Source organism: Saccostrea echinata, unplaced genomic scaffold, assembly GCF_033153115.1.
Source record: "Saccostrea echinata isolate AGI-Se365-2 ecotype Australia unplaced genomic scaffold, CSIRO_AGI_Sech_v1 ptg000002l, whole genome shotgun sequence".
Lineage (NCBI taxonomy): Eukaryota > Metazoa > Mollusca > Bivalvia > Ostreida > Ostreidae > Saccostrea > Saccostrea echinata.
In genome coordinates, this window is record NW_026889751.1 from 21942789 (window position 1) to 21965332 (window position 22544).

At 34.6% G+C, this 22544-nt stretch overlaps 1 protein-coding gene across 2 annotated transcripts; it reads left to right on the forward strand.

Annotated features, from left to right (window-relative positions):
- Positions 1-315: 315 nt before the first annotated feature.
- LOC133174716 (WD repeat-containing protein 64-like) lies at positions 316-22426 on the forward strand. 2 transcript variants are annotated; one of them, XM_061309800.1, is made up of 29 exons: positions 318-649; positions 2107-2237; positions 2782-2890; positions 3085-3191; positions 5407-5436; positions 5612-5722; positions 5907-6136; positions 6547-6687; positions 6800-6933; positions 7115-7242; positions 7385-7469; positions 7560-7708; positions 7784-7907; positions 9793-9956; positions 10199-10390; positions 10611-10735; positions 11140-11277; positions 11500-11632; positions 12026-12128; positions 12700-12884; positions 13547-13652; positions 13922-13983; positions 14211-14323; positions 14514-14631; positions 14714-14805; positions 14902-15022; positions 18029-18109; positions 18257-18352; positions 22080-22426. In XM_061309800.1, exons 1-29 carry the CDS (start codon positions 493-495, stop codon positions 22221-22223), a joined length of 3609 nt encoding a protein of 1202 aa, XP_061165784.1. In that variant the 5' UTR covers positions 318-492; the 3' UTR covers positions 22224-22426. The 2 variants fall into 2 exon arrangements, with proteins under 2 accessions (XP_061165792.1, XP_061165784.1); XM_061309808.1 differs by lacking the exons at positions 18029-18109; positions 18257-18352; positions 22080-22426 and adding an exon at positions 15614-15815 and having other exon boundaries at positions 316-649.
- The last annotated feature ends 118 nt before the right edge of the window (positions 22427-22544 follow it).

The following is a 22544-nucleotide window of genomic DNA, read 5'->3' on the forward strand; positions in this document are numbered from 1 at the left end:
AGTATACACCTTACGAGCTTTTAAATGGCAAAAGTAGATTTAAAACGACCTTGCAAACGAAATAAAGAATTGAGCTAACAATTTCATATTTATCTTAATTCATAAGACACATTGTTACAATTTTTTAGCCCGTTTTGTCGCGGGGACAATGTAAAATTTGTGTGTTATCAGAAGTTAGCCTTAGTAGTGTATTGCGATAAGATCCACCTGTCCCGTAGTCTCGAGGACTTCCGTACATCGGTTGCTAAGACGCTTTTTAAATGGCGAGTATCGTTCGTACAGGTATATAGGAGATTGAACACAAGATAGGGTATTGACCAGCCAGCATGGTAGATATCAACGAATTCTTCTGACTATTGTAATGACAGATTCCAATCTACACCTGAAAAGTGCAGCCAAGCCGTGTGTGTGTGTGAATTACATGTTTTATCAACAAGGTGAAGGGTGTTTGAATGATTAATTACATGGAAGACAAGGTGTGTTTTTCTGACCATGTCTGAGATTGGGGAGCAGGCTGGAGACGGCCTAGCCCGTCCCTATACCGTGGGGACGTTTCAGACCCGCCTAGATAAGTTTGAGAGTTTTATAAAGGACATAACATACCAAGATGTCGAGGCTACTCCAGAAGAAAGGAGGCAATGGATTACAGGTAGATACCCGGAAAACTGATTGATTTTCCCTCTCATTAAAGCCGTTTATTACGAGATCCTTTGTTAAAGTTGCATATGGAAATCAATATATTGCGGCAAAAGTTTATGACATTTTGTTTGACTAAACAATTACGGCTTCATTCATAAATTCACTCTCTACAAACTTACATAATGTAAACTATGCTAGCTGCAGTCATTGTTCCTAAGTGAATTAAAATGGGAGTGGGGTGGGTGGGGGTTGAAATTAATATGTTCAGCATTTGAGAAAGCATTTATTTATCTAAATAGTGATCACTGTTTTTTTCCGCTTCTTTTAAAGGGCAGTAAACTTTGATTAAATACACCACTATTGACCCCTTCTACTTGAGTATGACTGTTCGCTAGATCAATTTTGCTTATATCATTCGGACTAATCCTTAAAATCTCGCTCTATAGTACTGGGTAAACACTTCACTTTAATAAGATAAACTACCAAACCGAGGTACCAGGTCTAGGAGGTCTACTATATAAATATGGGGAAGTTGACCATTCTAGGTCTCGTTTGTGACGAAGCTTAAAAGTACATCAAATTTTGTTTCAGTTAAAATAAAATAAAATCATTTAAAATGTGTCATGGGATAATTTTCGTATATAGATGCAAGAAAAATGTACAGGTTCCAGTTTTAGATTAAATTGATAAATAATATCTATAAACAGTGTAATTTTAAGTGTTTTGAATATATCGAAAGTTCATCTGAGATAAAACTTAAAAAATTCTGAGATTTTAATACTGCGACAACGATAATTTTAGGGGTTGAAAGGATACTTTTCGTGAATAATGATGAAAAGAAAATTTTACTGGTATATGGGGAAATCGTTTTATTCATGCAAAGGGTCAATGCATTGTGGAGTGGATTTGGAAACTGTTATTCTTGGACATTGGCTTACACCACACGGGTGTTGTTAATTAATATTCAGTCCGCTCTGAGTGGTGTTGGATCAAAATTCAATTTGTGAACATGTTAAACGTTCTAAAAATTTACAGGAACTTGAAAAGCACAGTCCACCGCGTCATGTTAGCGAAAAATGTTTCATCTTCCGGACGTTGTTGGATTAAGACAAAATGGGAGAAGGGTGTAAATAAATAAAATCACATCTTTGGACAGAAACGATAGATAGATAAATAAATGATAAAATCGATTAATTAATTGAGGCCCCCGGGGGGGGGGGGAATCGATGCAATTTCAGTTTTATTCAATATGGTAGAGGAGTCTCTCTCTCTCTCTCTCTCTCTCTCTCTCTCTCTCTCTCTCTCCGAAGGCCTGTTAAATGAGGGAGGGCACTCCTGCACTCTTTTGGATCACGCAATGATCTTAATGCACTTTAACTGAAGAATGCATATATATCTAATTTTAATCAATCTATCCTTTCTAATAAGATTTGGATATTCATTGCTCCTCTTTGATTTTTTTTTCAGAGAGTTTACGGTTTGACCAATTTTGTGATTCCATAAGGAATCTTTTTGGATCGGACATAAAGAATGCGGATTTAAAAGCAATATACAGAAAAATATCCACCAACCCGGATGCAAAAGTGGACTGGAGCGAGGTAAGTCTGTGTGTAAATTTATCTCATACACGACAGACCTCTATGATGTCATATCCCAAGTTAATCAAAAATTCATTTTCTTTGATTTTATGTGTATTTTTTCTCCTTTTTTTCTTTTTAATTGTTTGTATATTTTTTTAATGTAATAAAATGGTTGCTTCTTTTTTGTCTTCTTTCTATTTCCTTATTTAAAGAGAAAGGAAATTTTCCATATTATTTGATAGGAATTTTACCTCATTTAGTTGAATAATTCTTATTTCAGCTGTTTGAATGTTTTTCTCCTGTTAGTCTTTTGGATATATATTTTCCATTTCAGTTGTAAGGATATCTTTTCGACTTAAATCGCTTGGATATATTTTTTAAAAACTTTTTTGTTTAGATATTTTTTTATTTATAGTCGGTTGGATATTTATAATTCAGTTAGTAAGCTATTTTATTTCAGTTCTCGGGGTTTTGTTTGGATATTTCTATTGTAGTTTTTTTCTATTTTAGTCGGTTGGATATTTTTTAATTTAGTCAGTAAGTATCTCTGGTTGTTTTCCAGTTATTCGGGTATTTCCAATCAGCCACTGAGGAACACGAGGAGGTAGCTGTTGGGGAGGAAGTCAGCATCTTCACCGTCTCTAAGCGACGACGTGTGGGAGAGGCGGCAGGTGCGTGAAGCCAGTAACCGAATACCCCCCCCCCCCTTACCAAATTACAACATTTTATTTGCAACTGGTTTCTGTATTTTATTTTATCAGGATTAAAATTTAGGAAGCAACCTATATAAGATTTTAAAAAGTACTATAATTAGGATCTCTCTTGGGCTTTTATATAAAATTCTGCCATTTCTTACCTTCGACAGGTGATAAAACTCGTCGTGACACCGTGCAGTGTTTGCGCTATGTCCCTTCATTGGACGGATACGTTTCAGCATCACAGAAAGGAGCCATTGTCATTTGGAATAGCTCTGTGAGTAATCCGGAAACTCAATCGCAACTAATCGGGCCTTTCCGACAAGCGGAAAAACAACCTCGAGGTTTCCGAGCTCTGTCCGAAAGGCCGGAGAAGATGCGATTGCCGGAAATTTAGGATAAGGTTTTTTAGCTCACCTCGACGAAGTCGAGATGAGCTTATGCTATACCCCCGGCGTCGGCGTCGGCGTCGGTGTCGGCGTCGGCGTTAGCGTCGGCGTCCCAGGTTAAAGTTTTAGGAGCAAGTCCCATTCCCAAGTAACTATAAGCCCTACCTGGACCAAACTTGCATGGATGATGCATCTAGGGATGAACACTACCACACTTGCTTCGGATGCTGGATCTGACCTAGATTTTCCAGATGAGTGACCAAGTTAAAGTTTTAGGAGCAGGTCCATTCCCAAGTAACTATAAGCCCTACCTGGACCAAACTTGCATGGATGATGCATCTAGGGATGGACACTACCACACTTGTTTCGGATGCTGGATCTGACCTAGATTTTCCAGATGAATGACCAGGTTAAAGTTTAGGAGCAAGTCCATTCCCAAGTAACTATAAGCCCTACCTGGACCAAACTTGCATGGATGATGCATCTAGGGATGGACATTACCACACTTGCTTCGGATGCTGGATCTGACCTAGATTTTCCAGATGAGTGACCAGGTTAAAGTTTTAGGAGCAAGTCCATTCCCAAGTAACTATCAGCCCTACCTGGACCAAACTTGCATGGATGATGCATCTAGGGATGGACACTACCACACTTGCTTCGGATGCTGGATCTGACCTAGATTTTCCAGATGAGTGACCAGGTTAAAGTTTTAGGAGCAGGTCCATTCCCAAGTAACTATAAGCCCTACCTGGACTAAACTTGCATGGATGATGCATCTAGGGATGGACACTACCACACTTGCTTCGGATGCTGGATCTGACCTAGATTTTCCAGATGAGTGACCAGGTTAAAGTTTTAGGAGCAGGTCCATTCCCAAGTAACTATAAGCCCTACCTGGACCAAACTTGCATGGATGATGCATCTAGGGATGGACACTACCACACTTGCTTCGGATGCTGGATCTAGTGTAGATTTTCCGGATGAGTGACCAGGTTAAAGTTTTAGGAGCAAGTCCATTCCCAAGTAACTATAAGCCCTACCTGGACCAAACTTGCATGGATGATGCATCTAGGGATGGACACTACCACACTTGCTTCGGATGCTGGATCTGACCTAGATTTTCCAGATGAGTGACCAGGTTAAAGTTTTAGGAGCAAGTCCATTCCCAAGTAACTATAAGCCCTACCTTGACCAAACTTGCATGGATGATGCATCTAGGGATGGACATGGCCACACTTAGTTCGGATGCTGGATCTGATGTAGATTTTCCAGATGTGTACCAAGTTAAAGTTTTAGGAGCAGGTCCATTCCCAAGTAACTGTAAGCCCTACCTGGACCAAACTTGCATGGATGATGCATCTAGGGATGGACACTACCACACTTGCTTCGGAAGCTGGATCTGACCTAGATTTTCCACATGTGAGACCAGGTTTAGATTTAGGAGTAGTCTCGTTCCCAAGTAACTATAAGCCCTACCTGGACCAAACTTGCATGGATGATGCATCTAGGGATGTACACTAACCAACCTGCTTCGAATGCTGGGTCTGACCTAGATTTTCCACATGAGTGAATTTTAGCCATATTTTAACCAAATTAGCATGGATGATGTATCTAGGGATGGATACTTCCAGACTTGCCTTGGATTCTGAATCTGACGTACATTTTCCAGATGAGTGACCAGGGTAATTTTTTGGAGTAGCTATATAATATTATGGCCTGTTATGATTAAACTTGCATAGATGGTGCATCTAAGGATGAAAACTTCCAGACTTGCTTTGGATGTTGGAACTGACCAAAATTTTCTTGATTACTAAACAGGTCAAAAGTTTTTTGAGCAGATCTATAATTAAATCAAACTTGCATGGATATTGATCTTGGGATGTACCCTAACTAGAAAAAAATATGATGTGAAATTTGCCTTACATGTAGATAACATTCGTCGAGGTGAGCTTCGTAATCTTTGATTACCTATGTTTTTATTAGTTACCATTCGGCATTTCCTACTTGATTTAGCTTGCAGAAGACAGTTCGTTTATTTTTCAATCAACTGTAATTTTCATTAAATGAAGACAACATGTTATATTTTCATATTTTGTATTACAGTTACGAATGCAGGCATGCATTGATATTAACGTGAGTACAGAAAAAAAAACTATTATGAAATTTGTTTCAGAGGGCTTTCATTTTGAAAAAAAATATTTTGTAGAGTAAAAAAAAATGTATATCCCATTTAGAAGAAACATAAAATATTAGGGAAGTTTATACATGTACCCTTGTTATTAATGAATCCTACTTTGTATTTGAACAGGAGGCTGCCTGGGTTACAGGGTGTGACTATCTGCCGAATATACGCAGAGCAGTGTGTTGTACAGAGAGAAGTATAGTGGTTTGGGATCATAGAGCCAAGGGAAAAAATCAAGTATGATTCATTTCTACTACGTACATTAGTCAACTCTAATACAGTCACTGTATCACAGCGTAAATGAATAAAAAATTGAGTACTATGCTTAAGTCTTTCATTTACATTAAATAGCTATGATAATATTTCTTTGCATTTTTAAAAGCACTTTTCCGATGGCATTCATCTTTTTTTTACTTTACAGCATGTGTTCTCAATCAAGCCTTTTGAGAACTCCCCTCAGTGTATCTGCCAGGTCCCCACTTCCTCCCATCTCCATGAGGATATGGTGCTGTTTGGAGATGATCAAGGTTATATCAATGTTCTGCGGATACTTAGCAAAGACTTGACAACAAAGAACTCAAAAGATGCAGAAAAAATTCAGAATACTCAACCAATTCCTAACTACCCAATTGAGCTTGATAAATTGTCATAGTAAGTGAGCTTAATGTGAAATAGCTTTAGGGCAAATCATTGAACATGGTTTAAGAAACAGTAGAATATACTGTAAATGTATTATATTTAGCGGGTGTGATATTTGGCGTATATTGATTTTTTAACAAATTAGCGCAGATTTGATTTTGCGCATGTTCTTAATTTTCTTATTTATGCGTATATGTGCAAGACATTTAGCGTTGTACTTGAATTCGGGTAGCAGAAGTTGCTTTCCGCCAAAGGCACCAAAAAGAATTCACAGCTAAATGTAATACATTTACAGTACATGTAGCTTACAAACATGGGGAGGGGGTGGTTTACCTTTAAAAAAATACAAGTACTTTGATGATCATGATAATAGATTTTTTTTAAATGATGAAAATATAAAAAAAGCTTGATTAAACCTTCAGTAAAATAGAGAAGAGGAAAATCCACCATGATTGGGTGCTAAAGGTGAAGTATTTTCCTGAACTGAGGTGTTTTGCCTCCTGTTCACCTCACAGCAAGCAGTCATTTGTGCTAGAGGAAATAGATCGCCTATATGATGATGGGTAAGAAACTAATCTCTGCAGTTTACATTGAGAAAAAATATGGGTTTTTTTTTTTTAATTTTTTATTACATGTTGTAAGTGAATTTGACATATAATGAATGGTCTCTTACAGAGAGGTACGGGGTGTGTCCATATATAAAGGGGTGAATTGTTTTGATTACTGTGCCAAAGCCAACATAATTGCCACCGGGGGCGTGGACAAGGTCATCAGGGTGTGGCACCCTCACATCTTTTCTCGGCCCACAGGTAAAGACAAGATAGCATCAGAATGTGACATTTTAGTTTTTTGTATATCCATAATGTAAAATGTGAGACACTCTTTCAGATTTGTAAACATTATAATATCTGACCATTGACTTTATTTTTTTCTTTTTTATCTATATAAGTTCAAAAGCAAACTTTTCTATATGAAAATGTTTTAATGCAGGAAAACTGATGGGCCACTTGTTTACAATTGTTGACATTTGTTGTAATGAGAAAGACCAACACCTGATCAGTTTGTCAACAGCCCGTGTGTTCAGAGTATGGGACATCCATACCTTGACCTGCTTGCAGGTAAATTAAAAATTTTATGATTGAAATTATTTCAAAGAAAATTTATATAAAATCGGAACGTTGGTGTGTTATATTTTGCTTTGTTAGAGATTTGACCTTTTATAACAGATGTATCGATAAATTAATTTGCCATTATTTACAGGTTTTCACAGACAATGAAGAGAGACCTGGTGAAAAGAGAATCTATTCTATGATATTTGACACAAAACATGACAGACTCTTAACAGGTAAAAATTTAATTTGACTTTTGTACTCATAATCTGAAATGACTGTTAAGAAGAGAGGAATAATTGTACAATGTTTATTGTCTATTTTAGGATCTAGTGTGATAGATTCATGGCCTTTGACTAGAGCAGTCCAAGACACAATGCAAGTTCCCCACACACATGACCGCCCCATTAGTCAGGTCATACTGAATAAAGAACTCAACCAGGTCATCACAATGTGTACAGAATCTCATATCAAGGTAAGATTTAAGAGACCATGTCAGCATTTATTCATAATTGACATTGTTAATATAGGCAATCTCTTTTTTCTTTAGATCTGGGAGCTAGAGACAGGAAAAAGAGTAGGAACGATCAACAATGCCCATGATGACAATGTGGAAGTGACAGCCATCTGTCTGGACAAGTCTGGCTACAGGATGGCTACCGGCGGGTTTGATGGTGAGATGTTGTATACGTGATGAACTGGTTAAAGTGACTGGTCATTTTGGAGAATAATTAAATGAAATAACTGAAGATACATGAACTTAATATATATGTACATCATATAAACTGCATATACATGTACATACTACATCTACATACCCTGTATGTATACATTGTGTATGATTAAACAGTATATATATACCGTAAGTTTTGGGGTATATGTCGATGGGGTGTATAGGTTGAAAGGCTCATTTTCAGCCGTAATTTTTAAAAAATCCTTAGATAGTACAAATTTGGAAGATAGGACGAGGCTTTGTTTATCGATTTCTAGAGATTCTTACGTGGATACTACATATCAGAACATGTAACCCTCTTTAACTTAACCTGTGATATTAACGTATTGAGAAAATAAACTGGTATTTTTATGAGTACAGTATTTTAATAGTGTTTTATACAAACGTAGTTAAAACTTCCTTGAATTGTGATATAACGTATTTTCTCCAACTTACATGTTCAATGCCGTCGTAGTTTGACTCTGTCATTAAACACATAAGGCCAAATAAAAAAATATGTGTGGTTCCGGTTACCCGACCTTCCCTATTTTATACCCCCGACCCTACACTTTTTTTGGCAATTTTCAAATTTTTTCCGGAATTTCCCCCAATTTCCATCAATGGCTCCAGTTTAAGTTTTAGTTTCAGCAATGACGGCCTCCTTGCAAAACATAGTGCAAGTGTTTAATAGTGTTAAATCCAAAGCAAGCTAGCATGTAGGTGTCCCCTACCAATATTGACTAGTATATTATCACACCACATCTAAATGCTATTTGCAAAGCAGTGATCAGGTGATAGGTATTATTTAGGAAAAATTAAGAAAATCATTTTGTTAAAAAAAAAAAAAAAAAAAAAAATCCCTACCTACCTACCCTAATTTTTTTGGAAGCGTAACCGGAACCACACATATTTTTTTGTTTGGCCTAAATACGGTAGTATAAAACAGCTATAATTAGGGAAATACCCGAAATCAAACAATAATCATTTCCATTTTAGAACATCGTTGACATATTCTTTTGTAAAACAAAAACAAAAAAAACTGTGAATAAAAAAATAATGTATCGTGAATAAATGAATTTATAACTTCCAAAAACGTATAATAGTATATTCAAGATAAGTTCGTTTTATTATAATTAATTAAGATATAAAACAAAATAGTTATTACTAGCGGTATATTTGGTAAATAAATTTAGGAATTTACTGGCAACAATTTACTTCACGCATTTTACATTTAAATAAATATCACAAGACAATGAACAAATATTTAGGCATACTATTTCAATTAATCGTTACAAATAAATGGTTAAAAAAAGATTACAATTGCGATTGTGAAAACTCTTCCGTATTTTAAATTTTTATACGGCTGCGGTTTTCTTTTTAGTAAACGACTGTGACTTCCAACTTCACAAGATGGACACAGCATGTTGTAAATATACTTTGAGACATTAATTACTAGATGATATACCGGTAATAAGTTTTTTTTGGTACATCGACGGATATTTAATGGAACTTATTTTGTAAGAAATCAGTGGAATAAATATTTAATTCTTTATTGTTTATTATTTTTTTCTCGGTAAAATAATTTTAAAAAATACGAAAATGGCACAGATTTGCTTTAAAATTGACGTAAATTTTACTGATTTGGAGGCTTTTTTCGTAAACTTGAGCCTTAGATAGGTAGATTCGTTAAATAGGATGACCCCAGCGGTTCTGAGAAAAAAAGTATTGTCTTATCTTCCAAAACTTACGGTACTTGTACTTGATATTTAATAGCTTAAGATACCTAATACAAGTTGAATGTTTACTGCATACATGTATACGTGATTTGTACATTTGATGGCTTACAGGATCTATCAAGGTGTGGGATTTTGGGTCGGGTCAGGTGATTAAGAAGAAATCAGGTCGACATTCGGATGAGGATCTTAGCATCGTGGGAATGGCCTATACATACTTTCAGGGGGACCGTGTTTTACTGGCTGTGGGATGGAACAATAAAATTAGGATGCTTTTGGTAATTACATGTGAAACTATCAGCTTCATTTGTACATATTTTGCAAAAACTACCTTGTGTGCATAGTCATAGACAGTACTTGATCTCTAAAAACAATAAAAAAAACCCAAATTTGCATATTTTGTATTTTTTGTATCAAATAATCAAATTTTGGTTTGTAATGTCAATGTAAAAACATTATTTTCTAATTATTTACATTCAATCACATGTAAATCTACTGTAAATATATTTCCACCCTGCAGGATACTAATGAGAATTATGACTTGCCGGTGGTCAGGGAGTTTTTGGATGTATATTACTACACAGCAGAGTCCGGCATCACTCCCAGGGATGACCTGTTCCCTCCCACTGACCCTTTACCAGATATAGGTCAAACTACACAGGAATCATTAGGGTCAAGGAAATCCTCACATGTAGGATCCATGTTTAAAAAGGTACTTTGCCTTGGATATAAATATCCTTATTTTCCAACAGCCAGTTTCTCGTACATGTAACTCTTACCTGTATTCCAAATATGAAAAGGGATGTTATATTACTTACTCTTGTTTTATACATGTTTGTTTGTTTTCTCAAAAATCTGTGAGGATTTTACACTCTAGGGAATGAGATATTTGTAGAAATATTTCTCAGAAAAGTGAAATCTGTCTTTTATAGGACTACATTTTGAGTTCCCATGATATCTCCTGCTTTATGATGTACACAGACAGCACTCTGATCACAGGTTGTACCAACGGTACGATTGTGTTCTGGGACATACAGAAGGGAGAAGTGGATAAAGTGTAAGTGTACTTAAAAATAGTTTTAGGTCCTTCAGTCTCAGATATTTGTCTTTTATATGAGATCTTCAGTTTAATTTGAATGTTTGATGACAGTATTAAGTGAGATATCAAGTGTACATTGTTTACTAGTATACAAGTTAATTTGATTTTTCTTTTTTAAAATATATGTAGAATAAAGTTTATGTATGTTATCCATGCAGGATAAACATGATAGAGATATCTTGTAATAGTATTACATGTATTATCAGCAGCTATTTAAATTCCCATCCACTCACCTTTTTTTTTTTTACAATTCAGCATATTGCTTGTCAGTTACCTTTAATTAGGGAATGGTTATGACTATCACTCCCAGATGCCTCTACAGAAAAACAGATTTGTCAAGTGTACTTTTTACTATACTGCAGATTCCATTTCCCTAAAGATGATGAAGAAGATGAATCATCTACCAACAAGTCCCGCTCTAGGATGGGTAACGAACGCAGAGTCAACATGATTAAAATCATGGTACATCGTGAAAGGAAGCTCGACCCAGCTTATGTCAAGTGAGTTGCTTATTGTATAGCCAAGCTTGTGAAAAACAGTCAAACTGCAGAAAAAAGAAAACTGTTTAATATTAATGTGAAGTTTCATGTTTGAGGAAAATGTGCTGCCAGTGAAAGTCAGATACATGAGGATGGAACATCTGATGCTGAATTGATTTTCTTTTAGTGATTTAATACATTGATCATTTAGTGAGGGGAGATCATTTTGTTGTAAAATTACAGGAAGAAGGAGGAGGAAGAGAAAGAGCTGGAGAAAGAAGAGGATCAAGTAGTGTTATCTCAAAAAACGAGTCGCCGAGTATCTCGAGCCAATTCTAGAGCCTCAAGGCTCTCCACAGCTCCAGCTCCTGTACAGGTAGTCTTATTTACTTCTTTGTCTTTTTCTTAACTAATATAAATTTCATTTGAAAAAGAATATGAAAAAATTGGACATGTTAATCTAATGGAATGTAAGCAATCAACATATGTGTTAAAAAATTGTAATTTGTTTTACAGAAGGGTTATCTTTTACTGTTAGAAGTAACTCTAAAATTATTTAGTCAAAATTTATTTTTTGTAATTTTTTTGGAATAATTGTCTCAAAATTTGCCATGTACATGCATGGTATACATGTTTCAAATTAGTTCAAATTTCACTTTAATCTATCTGATGTTCAAAAATTGTCATATTAACGGAAAAAAAATCAAATTTAGTGAGTAGGTGGAGCATCATTCTGCCTTCATAGAGACATATTTTGGATTTCTTTAAGGTTGACACTCAGAAACAAAAGGCTCTGTTAGATGAAATCACAGCCAAAGTGGAAGGTGTGGAACTAGAGAAAACAGAGGATTTAACAAGTGAAAAACTAGAAGGTAACCAAAAACACAATGAAACAAGATGTGTTTGTGAAACACTATGCCCCCGATGGTAACAATTCTGGAGTGGGACGTAGACTAAAGTGCAATAGTTATGGCCAATGTTAAAGTTTTTCAAATGTAGGTCAAAGGTCACAGTTGAGGTCACATGATCAAAAATTTCTGTACCAATGGAAAGGTCTTGTCATAATGAACACTCATGTCAAATATTAAAGCCTTACCCTTGACAGCACAATAGTTATGGGCTAGGTTAAATTTGACAACAGACAGACAGACAGGACAAAAACAATATACCCCCGGGATCTTTCTGTACCAAAATTTCTGTACCAATGGAAAGGTCTTGTCATAATGAACACTCATGTCAAATATTAAAGCCTTACCCTTGACAGCAATATAGTTATGGGCTAGGTTAAAGTTGACAACAGACAGACACACAGGACAAAAATAATATACCCCCGGAATCTTTCGATCCGGGGGCATAAAAAACATACCATTTACAGTATTCACATGTTACTGTTTATAGATCATAAAAGCTGTCATTATACAGAAATCACTGTTTTATGTGCAGAGGAAATAAAGAATGATGATGGTGAGGAGAAAAAAGATGAGGACAAATCTGAGGATGGACTGACAAAGGGCGAGTCTGATGAGGAGGATACAGAGGATGAGGAGAATAAGTACATTACAGAGGTCTACGCTCCTATCCTTGTGTCAGTACATCAGGACTCCTACATTAGATTCTGGACAATGGAAGTAGGTTGTATTAATTTTCCTGATAGGGAAAGAGAGGGATATGCCTGTATCACAATACATTTATAAGTACCTATTTTATCTCAGCTATTCAAGTATTCATCCATATGAACTCTATGTGATGGATTTCTGTAAAAATTTACCCTAAAATTTGGTGACAGTTAAACACCTTTATATTGAAAACAGGTATGACAAGGTCATGCCTGTTATAAAATCACATTTCAGGTAGTTCAAAAAGAAACCTAATTGGATGTAAAAAAAAAAAAAAAACAAAACTACTGTATACAGGGTTATTTTCGCCCTTTCACACTTGCAAACAATATTACCCCATTTTAAATTCGCCCAGTCACAATTCTGTTTAGCAAATTATACTGTTTTTTGAATATTCGCCCCTTTTAAATTCACCCACCTGTGTGTAGGGTGAATATTGGGCGAAAATAAAATGGGGGCGAAAATTTCAATGTATACAGTATGGATACATAGCCATTTTAGCTGTCCCTCAGTTGGTGATTTACATTTATTCATTGTTTAACTGTTTATAGTAGGGATAACATATGTTGTCGGAGAATTGAAGACAGAGTTTTGTAAGAAACAATCAGGCCAAGCATGAGATAACCAATGTTCAACATGTATTGGAATTTGATACATACTCTTGTATTTTTCAGGGGCAGTTACTGAGAGAGGTATCAGCAGTTACTCGTAGAACAGGAACCCCAGTCACCAGTATCGCACATGATGAGAATTGTAACTGTATGATTACAGGGGATATCAGTTAGTATTACATCGAGTTGTTACAAGTATTACATATGTAATTGGTACAATTCTTATCACATGTATTACATGTGATGTAAAACATAATTTGTATGGTAAAAATATAGAATGACATATTTAACAATTATTTAAAATTTATACCATCAGATGACTCTCCTGCATTACACATGATAATGTGACAGCATAATTCAATCTTTAAAGATGATATATATGACTATTGTAATGTTTTAAAGATTATAATCCTTTTTACTTTTTCCCCCCTACTCTAGAGGGATATCTTACATTATGGAGCATTAATAAACTGTTGAAGAACCCTGAGTCTGCTGAGCAGGTGTGTAAATTTAAGCATATCAGATATTAATTGTGCAAATATTGGGTTTGTTACTGACTGTCTACAGAAATATATCGGGTTGTTCAATCTCTTAGATGGCAAGAAAATGTAATCAAGAAAATTTTCAAGTTGAAATCCCATAAATGTTTACTAAATTTATTTGTTAAAAGTTCTGTAACCATCCGTATTGCTGGTACTTGACCTTTATTAATGCTTTTTTTTTTTAGAATGCAGTAAAACAGCTGATTTGTTGGCGAGCTCACCTGGTCAAGATTGTGTCCCTCATGTACATAGACAAACTCAAGGCAATATTTTCTGGCTCTACAGATGGTTCAGTAAGGTTAGCACACAGGAGTCACATCTTTTACTTTTTCATTCTATTCTTAAATCCCAGCATCTCAAACTGTTCACTTTTTGTAACAGTCATATTATTTCATGTCTCCTACAATGCTTTTTAAGTAACTAGAGTTCTGCAAGATGGTTTTGATTTTTATTATTGTGTAATTTTCAGTTCATATTTTTATTTACAGGGTTTGGTGGGGTCACAAAGGTCGTTTTATAGGCTTTTTCAGTCAGCATAGACCTTTTGTGTTTCCAAGGAATGAAGAGTCAGCAGGGCCTGCAACTCTTCCTTATGATATTACAGAGGTAGGCATATTTTTTTCTGATGATGTATTTTCCACCAAATACTAAAATATTGAATTGAATTTCAATAATGTTTTTCTTTCAGGCTCCTCTTGCCCCAGTCAAAGTAAAAAGTGCCAAACAAAAAATAAGAACCAAGGACAATATAAAGTTTCCACTTGTAGTTGACTATGAAAGGTATTTTTTCTGATAAAGTAAATGTGTAAATACCTGCAAATAGGACTGAGTGTTTACATGACTTTGTATCAACACAATTTTTAAAAAATGTTGCAGGTGGCAGCCTTTTAGACGTTCAGCATACAATCGCGAAAAACAGACAACAGGTCGGAAGAATTTTAAACGCATTCCTCAGCCTGAAGATAGGAAATTCTTTGGAGCTCTTATTAAGCCCAAAGTGAGTCATTATGTTTATGGTAAATTTTCTCTGAAGAAAAAAAATTTTGCTTTCCTCATACAAAATAACCAAAGTTTTTTTTATATGTAAATGGTAGTATAGCTGTGTTGCATACACAAGTGTATTGTATGTCAACTTGTTTTTTGTTTAATGTTTATCTGTATATGCAATCAGTAAAACTAATTAATGCTTTCAAAGAACCTCCTACCCACTAATTCACAGTCATCCTATAGCAAGCTGTTTTATGTTTATCTGTATATATGTGAGAAGTAAAATTTATGCATTTAAAGTATGTACATACCCCCACCCCACTAATTCACAAAGTCATTCTAGCACTGTGATATTTCAGAGAAGGTTCAGACAACTTCAATCCCTGAAAAGAAACCGGGTAAAAAATGTCTGCTCTGACTAAAGGTCACTGCAAAGATGGCATTCAAACTCAGACCTGAAGTTATCCATCATATATATTTTTCTTTTTTCATGTAGAACAATAATTATAAATTTATTTTATATTTACTTAAATACAAGTAACCAATTGATAATATTTTATTTGCCTGTTGAATTGTTAATGCATATAGAATTTGATTTCAGGATTATTTAAAGAAGGTTTTATCCCATACTAATAAAATGGTAAATACGTAGATACAAAAGTAGAAAGTAATTGCTAGTGGTAATTGGGAAGTTGTGTAGTTGCACTGTTGTGACACTGTAACACATTTAGGCCACCAGTGAATCATGTGCTAATGTCAAAGGTCAAGGACTTTGCAATTTTAGTGTTCATTATAAAACAGAAACTGAATATTATTTTGCTATAAAGCAGCTTAATACAAGTAGATATGTTGCTCTAGTATGAAAGTTACCTGTACTTTTTGACTAAACTAAATTTTAAGGTCACCTGAGTCACTCAGGTGACCTATTACTATTTTTTGTCTGTCATGCAATGTGCAATGTCAGTCATCCTTTAACATTTGAACATTTTAAGCTTCTTCTCTGGAACCACTGAATCAATTTCAACCAATTTTGGTGTATAGAATGTATCGGTTAAGGGTAATAACAGTTTAAAATTTCATGGTCCCTGCCCTCCTGTACCCTGAAGGGTGGGGCCAAAATCATAAAATTAGTGCAATCTTCAAAAATCTTCTAAACTCTTGTATGTCAAGCAGTTAAACTGTTATTTGGCATGATTGTAATGAGCGTTTAGCCCTCTACATGTACCAAAAAAGTGAAATTCATGGCTTCAGGGTCAGGGGTTCTGGTGTTAGGGTGGGACTATATAGGTCATATAGAAAATGCATAAAGTATAAAAATCTTCTTCTTGCCTTCTGTATGTTTAGCAAACAAACTAAGTGCATAGATACTGTTATAGAGAGCAAGAGTGCCTCCTCCAAAATTGTGAAATTTGTGGCCTCTGGTTCAGAGTTTTCTTGCGTTAAGGCAGGCATGGCTCTATTGATTATATAGTGAAAGTGCATTAATTCTTTGAAAATCTTCTTCTCTGCTCCTTGGTATTTAATATACAAACATAGTGCATGATTATAATGATCAAGAGTGCTTCTTCCAAAATTGTGAAATTCATGGATCCTGAGTTGGGGTTATGGAGTTAAGGATGGGCTCTATAGATCATGTAGAGAAAATGCATTAATTCTTCGAATTTTCTCTTTTCTCTGCTCCTGGGAATAAAGCAGACAAACTACATGTAAATTAATACATAGTAATGAAGAGTAAGGGTGCTTTTTCCACAATTGTGAAATTCATGGCCCCTGGGTCTGGGACTCTGGTGTTAGTGCAGGGCTTTATTGATCATTAAGTGAAAATAGGGTCTGGTACTCTGGTGTTAGGACAGGGCTTTATTGATCATAGGGAAAATGCATAAATTCTTTAAAATCTTCTCTGCTCTTGGGTATTTAGCAGACAAACTACTCTGTAAGTGCATAGTAATGAAGAACAATGGTGTTTCTTCCCCAGTTGTGAAATTCATGACCCCTGGGTCAGGGGCTCTAGAGTTAGACCAGGGCTCTATTATGCTTATGTATAGGAATATTTGCTTAGTTTTAAGAGAAGTTTTTTCCCCTTTGTTACTCAACTTTTATAATTAATCAATGTTAGTAAAGTAATTGATAGGTCAATTGACTAAAAAAATATATACAAGAATTAGCAATACATAATATAAAAAGTACTTTTGTAGTTTTTGATAATCAGGTTAACTCTTAAATAATAGACAAATGAAAATGAGACAAAATTATCTTAAATATGTACAGAAATGTTATTCTGAGACAAAGAGAGGCCCATGTGGTTTAGGGCTAATTTCTGGTTGATTATGTTGACTTCTATGCTAATAAAGCACTATTAATTATGATAGAGTTCAGATTGCACTGGCATATACAGGCAAGTTTCTGAGGTGTTGCAGACTATTTTGTTGATCTTCTTTTGTTTTGCAATTATTTACCATTCCATGGGTCTTTTACAGGGGTGTATTATACAGATATGTAAAGATTAAAAAAAATATTCTTTGGTACATCAGAATACATTCATTTTTAGGTACAAAATGTATTTTAAAAAATGCTTTTGAATATTATTTCATTTTGTTAAGAATAAAATTTTGTTCATTTTTTTTCTTAGTGCATATATAATGTGAATGAAATATCCATAAGTTTTTTGTGTGCACATAGTCATTTGCATGTTGGTTGATGAAATATGTTTTTTCTTGAGTTTAGAATAGCAAGCACAAAATATATGTAATTTCAATTGAGTGAATTGGCATACATATACTGTGACCATAATTTATTCTGGGTATTTCAATATTTTAGTATCATACAAACTTTTGGTATCAAAATTATCACCATCATAATACATACTGAAAAATTAATGTAAACTAGAGAGATATTTACAAAATTGTTGTAAGGAAGACAAAAATGACTAAAAATGAATTCAATATAGATTAAGTTGACTGAATTACACTAGTAGATACAGAGTGTAATACAGATATGGTATATATCTGAATTGTAGGCCTACAATCATCATCTGGAGAGTTTTAACACTGCAGACAAAAATCAAGGAGCAGTGTTCCGGGCTTTACCAGTATACCGGGTAAGATTTTATATGGTACAGTTGAACTTTAGTATCACAGAACTGGATATCTCAAATATCTCCAATACTATAGATATGTCAAATTGAGGTGGAAGTTCCAACTACGTTTAATTAATAAGAGGCCTGGACATGTTTATTTATTTACAGATAAAAACTCCCAAGAAAGTGACGATTCCTGAACCGAGCTATAAAATTCCCACGGAGGATGAATCACAAAGTTACCTGTTTGGAAATACTAGCAAGGTGAGAAATGAGTATATATATAATAGATATAAATGTTACAGGTGGTGGCCGTAGTTATTTATATGCATCTCTTTAGGGTTCTTTTTTGTACTTGTATGTGGATTATGTAATGTGGTTTTGATGTGTAGTAATTATTTGTTTGAAAATTTTGCAGAAATTTATTGGGGGGGGGGGGGTATGGGGTGAACATTTCAGGAATTTTACAATTAAAAGTATGTAAATAATTGAGAAAAAAATTTAAACTTGCTGAATATAAGTGAAGAATATATAATTTTTGTTTTGTTTTGGTTCATAAATTCTAAATATTTTTTCTCATGCTGATACATGTGAATCAAGTTTAAATTAACAAGAATATATTTGTATTTATGTAGGAACTTTTTTTTAATCAGTTTGTACTTTCTTTAATATAGATTTTGTCCTTGTCTTCCAAGTTTCTGTTTACTGTGCACGGCTTTTAATATTTATTCAAAAAGAATTTGAAAACTTAGCTTAATTGAGACGATACATGTATATAATCTATTGACTGCTGTATATTTCTGTTGATGTGTTGGGAGATAACATCCTAAATTTTGTAATCTAATGGAGGAAGTATAAGACTATTTGGCATATTTTCTATGACATGAGCAGTTAGGCATGACAATGCATACAGCTAGCACATTTTAAAATATTGTGATTTTGATCGTGAACTGATTTACAGGAGAAAGCTGAATGAGGTGGATGAGTAGGTATTTGAAATATCATGATGTGAAACTTTTATCACCTGATTTATTGTCACTTTTAATTGTCAGGTTTGAATCCCATTAAAAATTTACCCATTAAAAAAAAATCACCAATTTTTAAACCCAAGAAGCACACAGAATTCACTGTTAATTATCCTGTAATGGTTTAAGAGTTGTACATTCAAAGACATTCTTTTAAAAAAAAAAGATCTTTAAATGCCAGTATTAAAATTAATCTTGCAAAAAAACATACTTTGAGATGATGTTGAAAAGCAATCAATACACTTTAAACTTTAAATAGCCGTTACTTACGGTTTAATGAGATCTGACATGATTTTAAAAGGCACTGCCATACCCATACATATATTAAATCCTGACAAATCTTTTAAAAGCTTTGTGTTCAGCTTTAATCAGAAAAAAATGTATTGATCACTAGAGAAAGAAGAAAATACTCATTTTCAGATATGAATGGGACATGATGATTCTTTTTAAGAAAACACTTTGTCACAAGTAGGTTTATGACTGATCTAATGTTCCAAGTGTTCTGTGGTTTTTAATAATTGTGTGTCTCCCCAGCCTGTGTCAATCTCTGCCCCACCCATGATCACGGTGAGGAAACCCCAGTATGTCCCCCATATGACCCGGGTTTATCAGTCCCTTAAGGCAGACCCGCGGCTTAGACTGCCCAGTATAAGGAAACGTAGACACTAGGTAAGATGTCGGTAGTGGGCTAGATACTGCACTAGTAACAAACGTCCAAGCACTTAGTGAAACTTAACAAGATTGAGTGGGCATGGGCTTTAAAAGTACACAAATGGAACCATTCCTGTCCATTTTAATATATGGGCTTTTGCATGGGCTTGACAAGGTATGGGCTACACAGTTATGACCATTTCCAGCACAACATTGGCTTTTGAATGGGTTAGAGTGGGTATAAGCTAGTAGACAGCACATCTGTTTAACTACTACACTTATCTGGCTCCTAAGCATGCTAAGTGAGTGGACTTTTGAGTGGACACTGGGTAAACTAGAACAGCATATAATACAAAAAGACTGAGAAGGCAAAGTTCTGCATTTGTTGTCTATGCAAAGGATGATTTGCTGTTTGCTGTAGATTTAGGTTCAGAGGAAACTGAGCTTGAATTCTGCAAGGATGAAAAGTATGGACTTTGTTTATTAATGAAAGGTCTATCATATTTCCTTTATTTGTGGGATAAATTTTGATTTTTTATTTGCAAAAAGATTTAGAAAGAGAGCTTGGATATTGCACTGTGAATAGCAAGTCCTTGGAGAAGAGGGTGGGCATAATTAAGGCAGGCATATGTACATACGCATGTTCATGTATTTGAAACCTTGATCATCTATACCAAAGCATTGACTGTACAGCACACCATTATATTATTGATATGCAACAAGTCCTTAATGTTATTTTAAAGAATAATCCACAAGTGCATGAAATATCTGAGATGGAAGACAGTTACAGTTTTATGCTTATGTTTAGGTCTAAATATTAGGATTTTTGTGTGTGGAGTAATGCTATACTAGAATGATTCAGGGATTTATTTAGAATTTAGAGGAACAATCCTTTTCAAGATATTTAGAATTTTTATTTGGTTTTTGGGTAGGGGATGTCCAAGTGCCAGATTTAAGGCAGCACTTTCTGTGGGACAAAAAAGAAAAAACAAAAAAATTTTCATTGTCTCTTTTCTTGTGAAAGAAAGCAGGACATTTTCAACTTTTCTTACTGTAGGGACTTTTTCCAGGTGGGGAGGGACACCATATATATTGGTAGTTTATCTTTATTAACCCGAAGTGTAGTAATGACATAGCTTAATATTATCAATTTAGTGATAAAGTGGAAAATTTCAAATAGATAGATACATTGAAAGAACTCAGCACAGAAACACTTCCACAGCAGTGGGTGACAAGACTTTACATATATAACTTTGTAGTATCTTTAGAAAAGTACAAAAAGCGCTTAGACTCATCGTATCTAGGAGACGACCATTTGATTTGAGGGGGGGGGGGGGGGGGGGGTGATGAGTGTGGCAGAAAATATTTCTTCAAAATTGTTGAAATAAATAATCTGTTCTCAACTGGCAAGAAAATAATCTGTACTCCTTTTCAGGTGCTACGGACCCCCCCCCCTCCCCCATCTCTTCCCGATAATCTTGGAAATGAATAATTTATCCTTCACTGGCATGAAAATGAAAATTCCGACTCGAAAAAAAAAATCAAATGGTCGTCCCCTTAGTTATTTGCGCGAACCTGATAGAAAACAGACAGATCGTGTAAACTGCATTGTAAAACAATCAGTCTTATTGGATTATTTATCTTAAGTTTCAGTTCAGTTCCTTCAGCTCCTTTATGTGAAGGGTAATGTGTATGAATTTGTAATTATAACATTATTTAAATAATTCATATAGGATTGTTGATGAAAGTAAATAATACATCTACTAAGTTTATGTTTAATGCAGACTTGTTAAAAGTGTTCATTAAAAATTTTCATATTATCTTTACCACTGACTGCATGAAAGCACGCCTATATAGTTAAAAAAACCCTGATGAAACATTAAGGTTCCTCTAGTTTTACAACCAGTTTTCACATAAACATCCTTCTTAACCTGTTCCAATAACACATACATGTAACAGGATAATTTTATAATAATTAGTCAAAAAAAAAAAAGTAGGTAAACTTAATTGTTTTACTTGTAACCCTATTATCATCAGTTTGTTTCGTGAATGTATGCACATCACTAAAATGTAGTGTACATACTTGGAAATTAATTAAAATCCACTAATTAATGATGAATGCAAACATTTATTTTGTCACTATAAATCATTTGATGCAGTTGTTGAATATTCCAGTGCTTGTGTATTTATAAACCAATGTGATGTATAATTACATTGTACAGTTTTATCAAATAGAAAATATTTCTGCTTTCATTTTATTCCCAAATACTATGTTATTCACATGTATGCTAAACTGGTTCCCTTTATGATTTAAGGCCCCTGCCGCCAAAATGCAGAGACGACAGACGACTATCGTCAAGCCGCCAGGTGGCAGTGTGCTGGGATCCTCTACTAGTCGTTCTGTCGTGTCTTCAAACCTCGTGACCCCATCACCAAGGAGACAAAGTCGCTTATCATAAACAATGAAAAACTATTATTATTGGACCGATTTAATAAATTGGTTTGTTTTTACTTTAATACAAAACAAGCAAATCTGTGATCACCCGTTTGAAGTGCCTATGTTGTTTAACAAGACTTATTTTTAACTTGAATGTACTTTATATTTAAGATAATTTATTGTTCAGAACTTTTTATACACAAAAATAAAATTATGTTTGTTTAAGATGAGTGTAATTTGCAATAACCAAGCCTCGTTTTCTGTTCAGCTCAATTCTTGGAGGCTGCAATTCATTCCCTTACTATCAAATTTGATTTTCCGTAGAAAATTTATTTCGCGATAT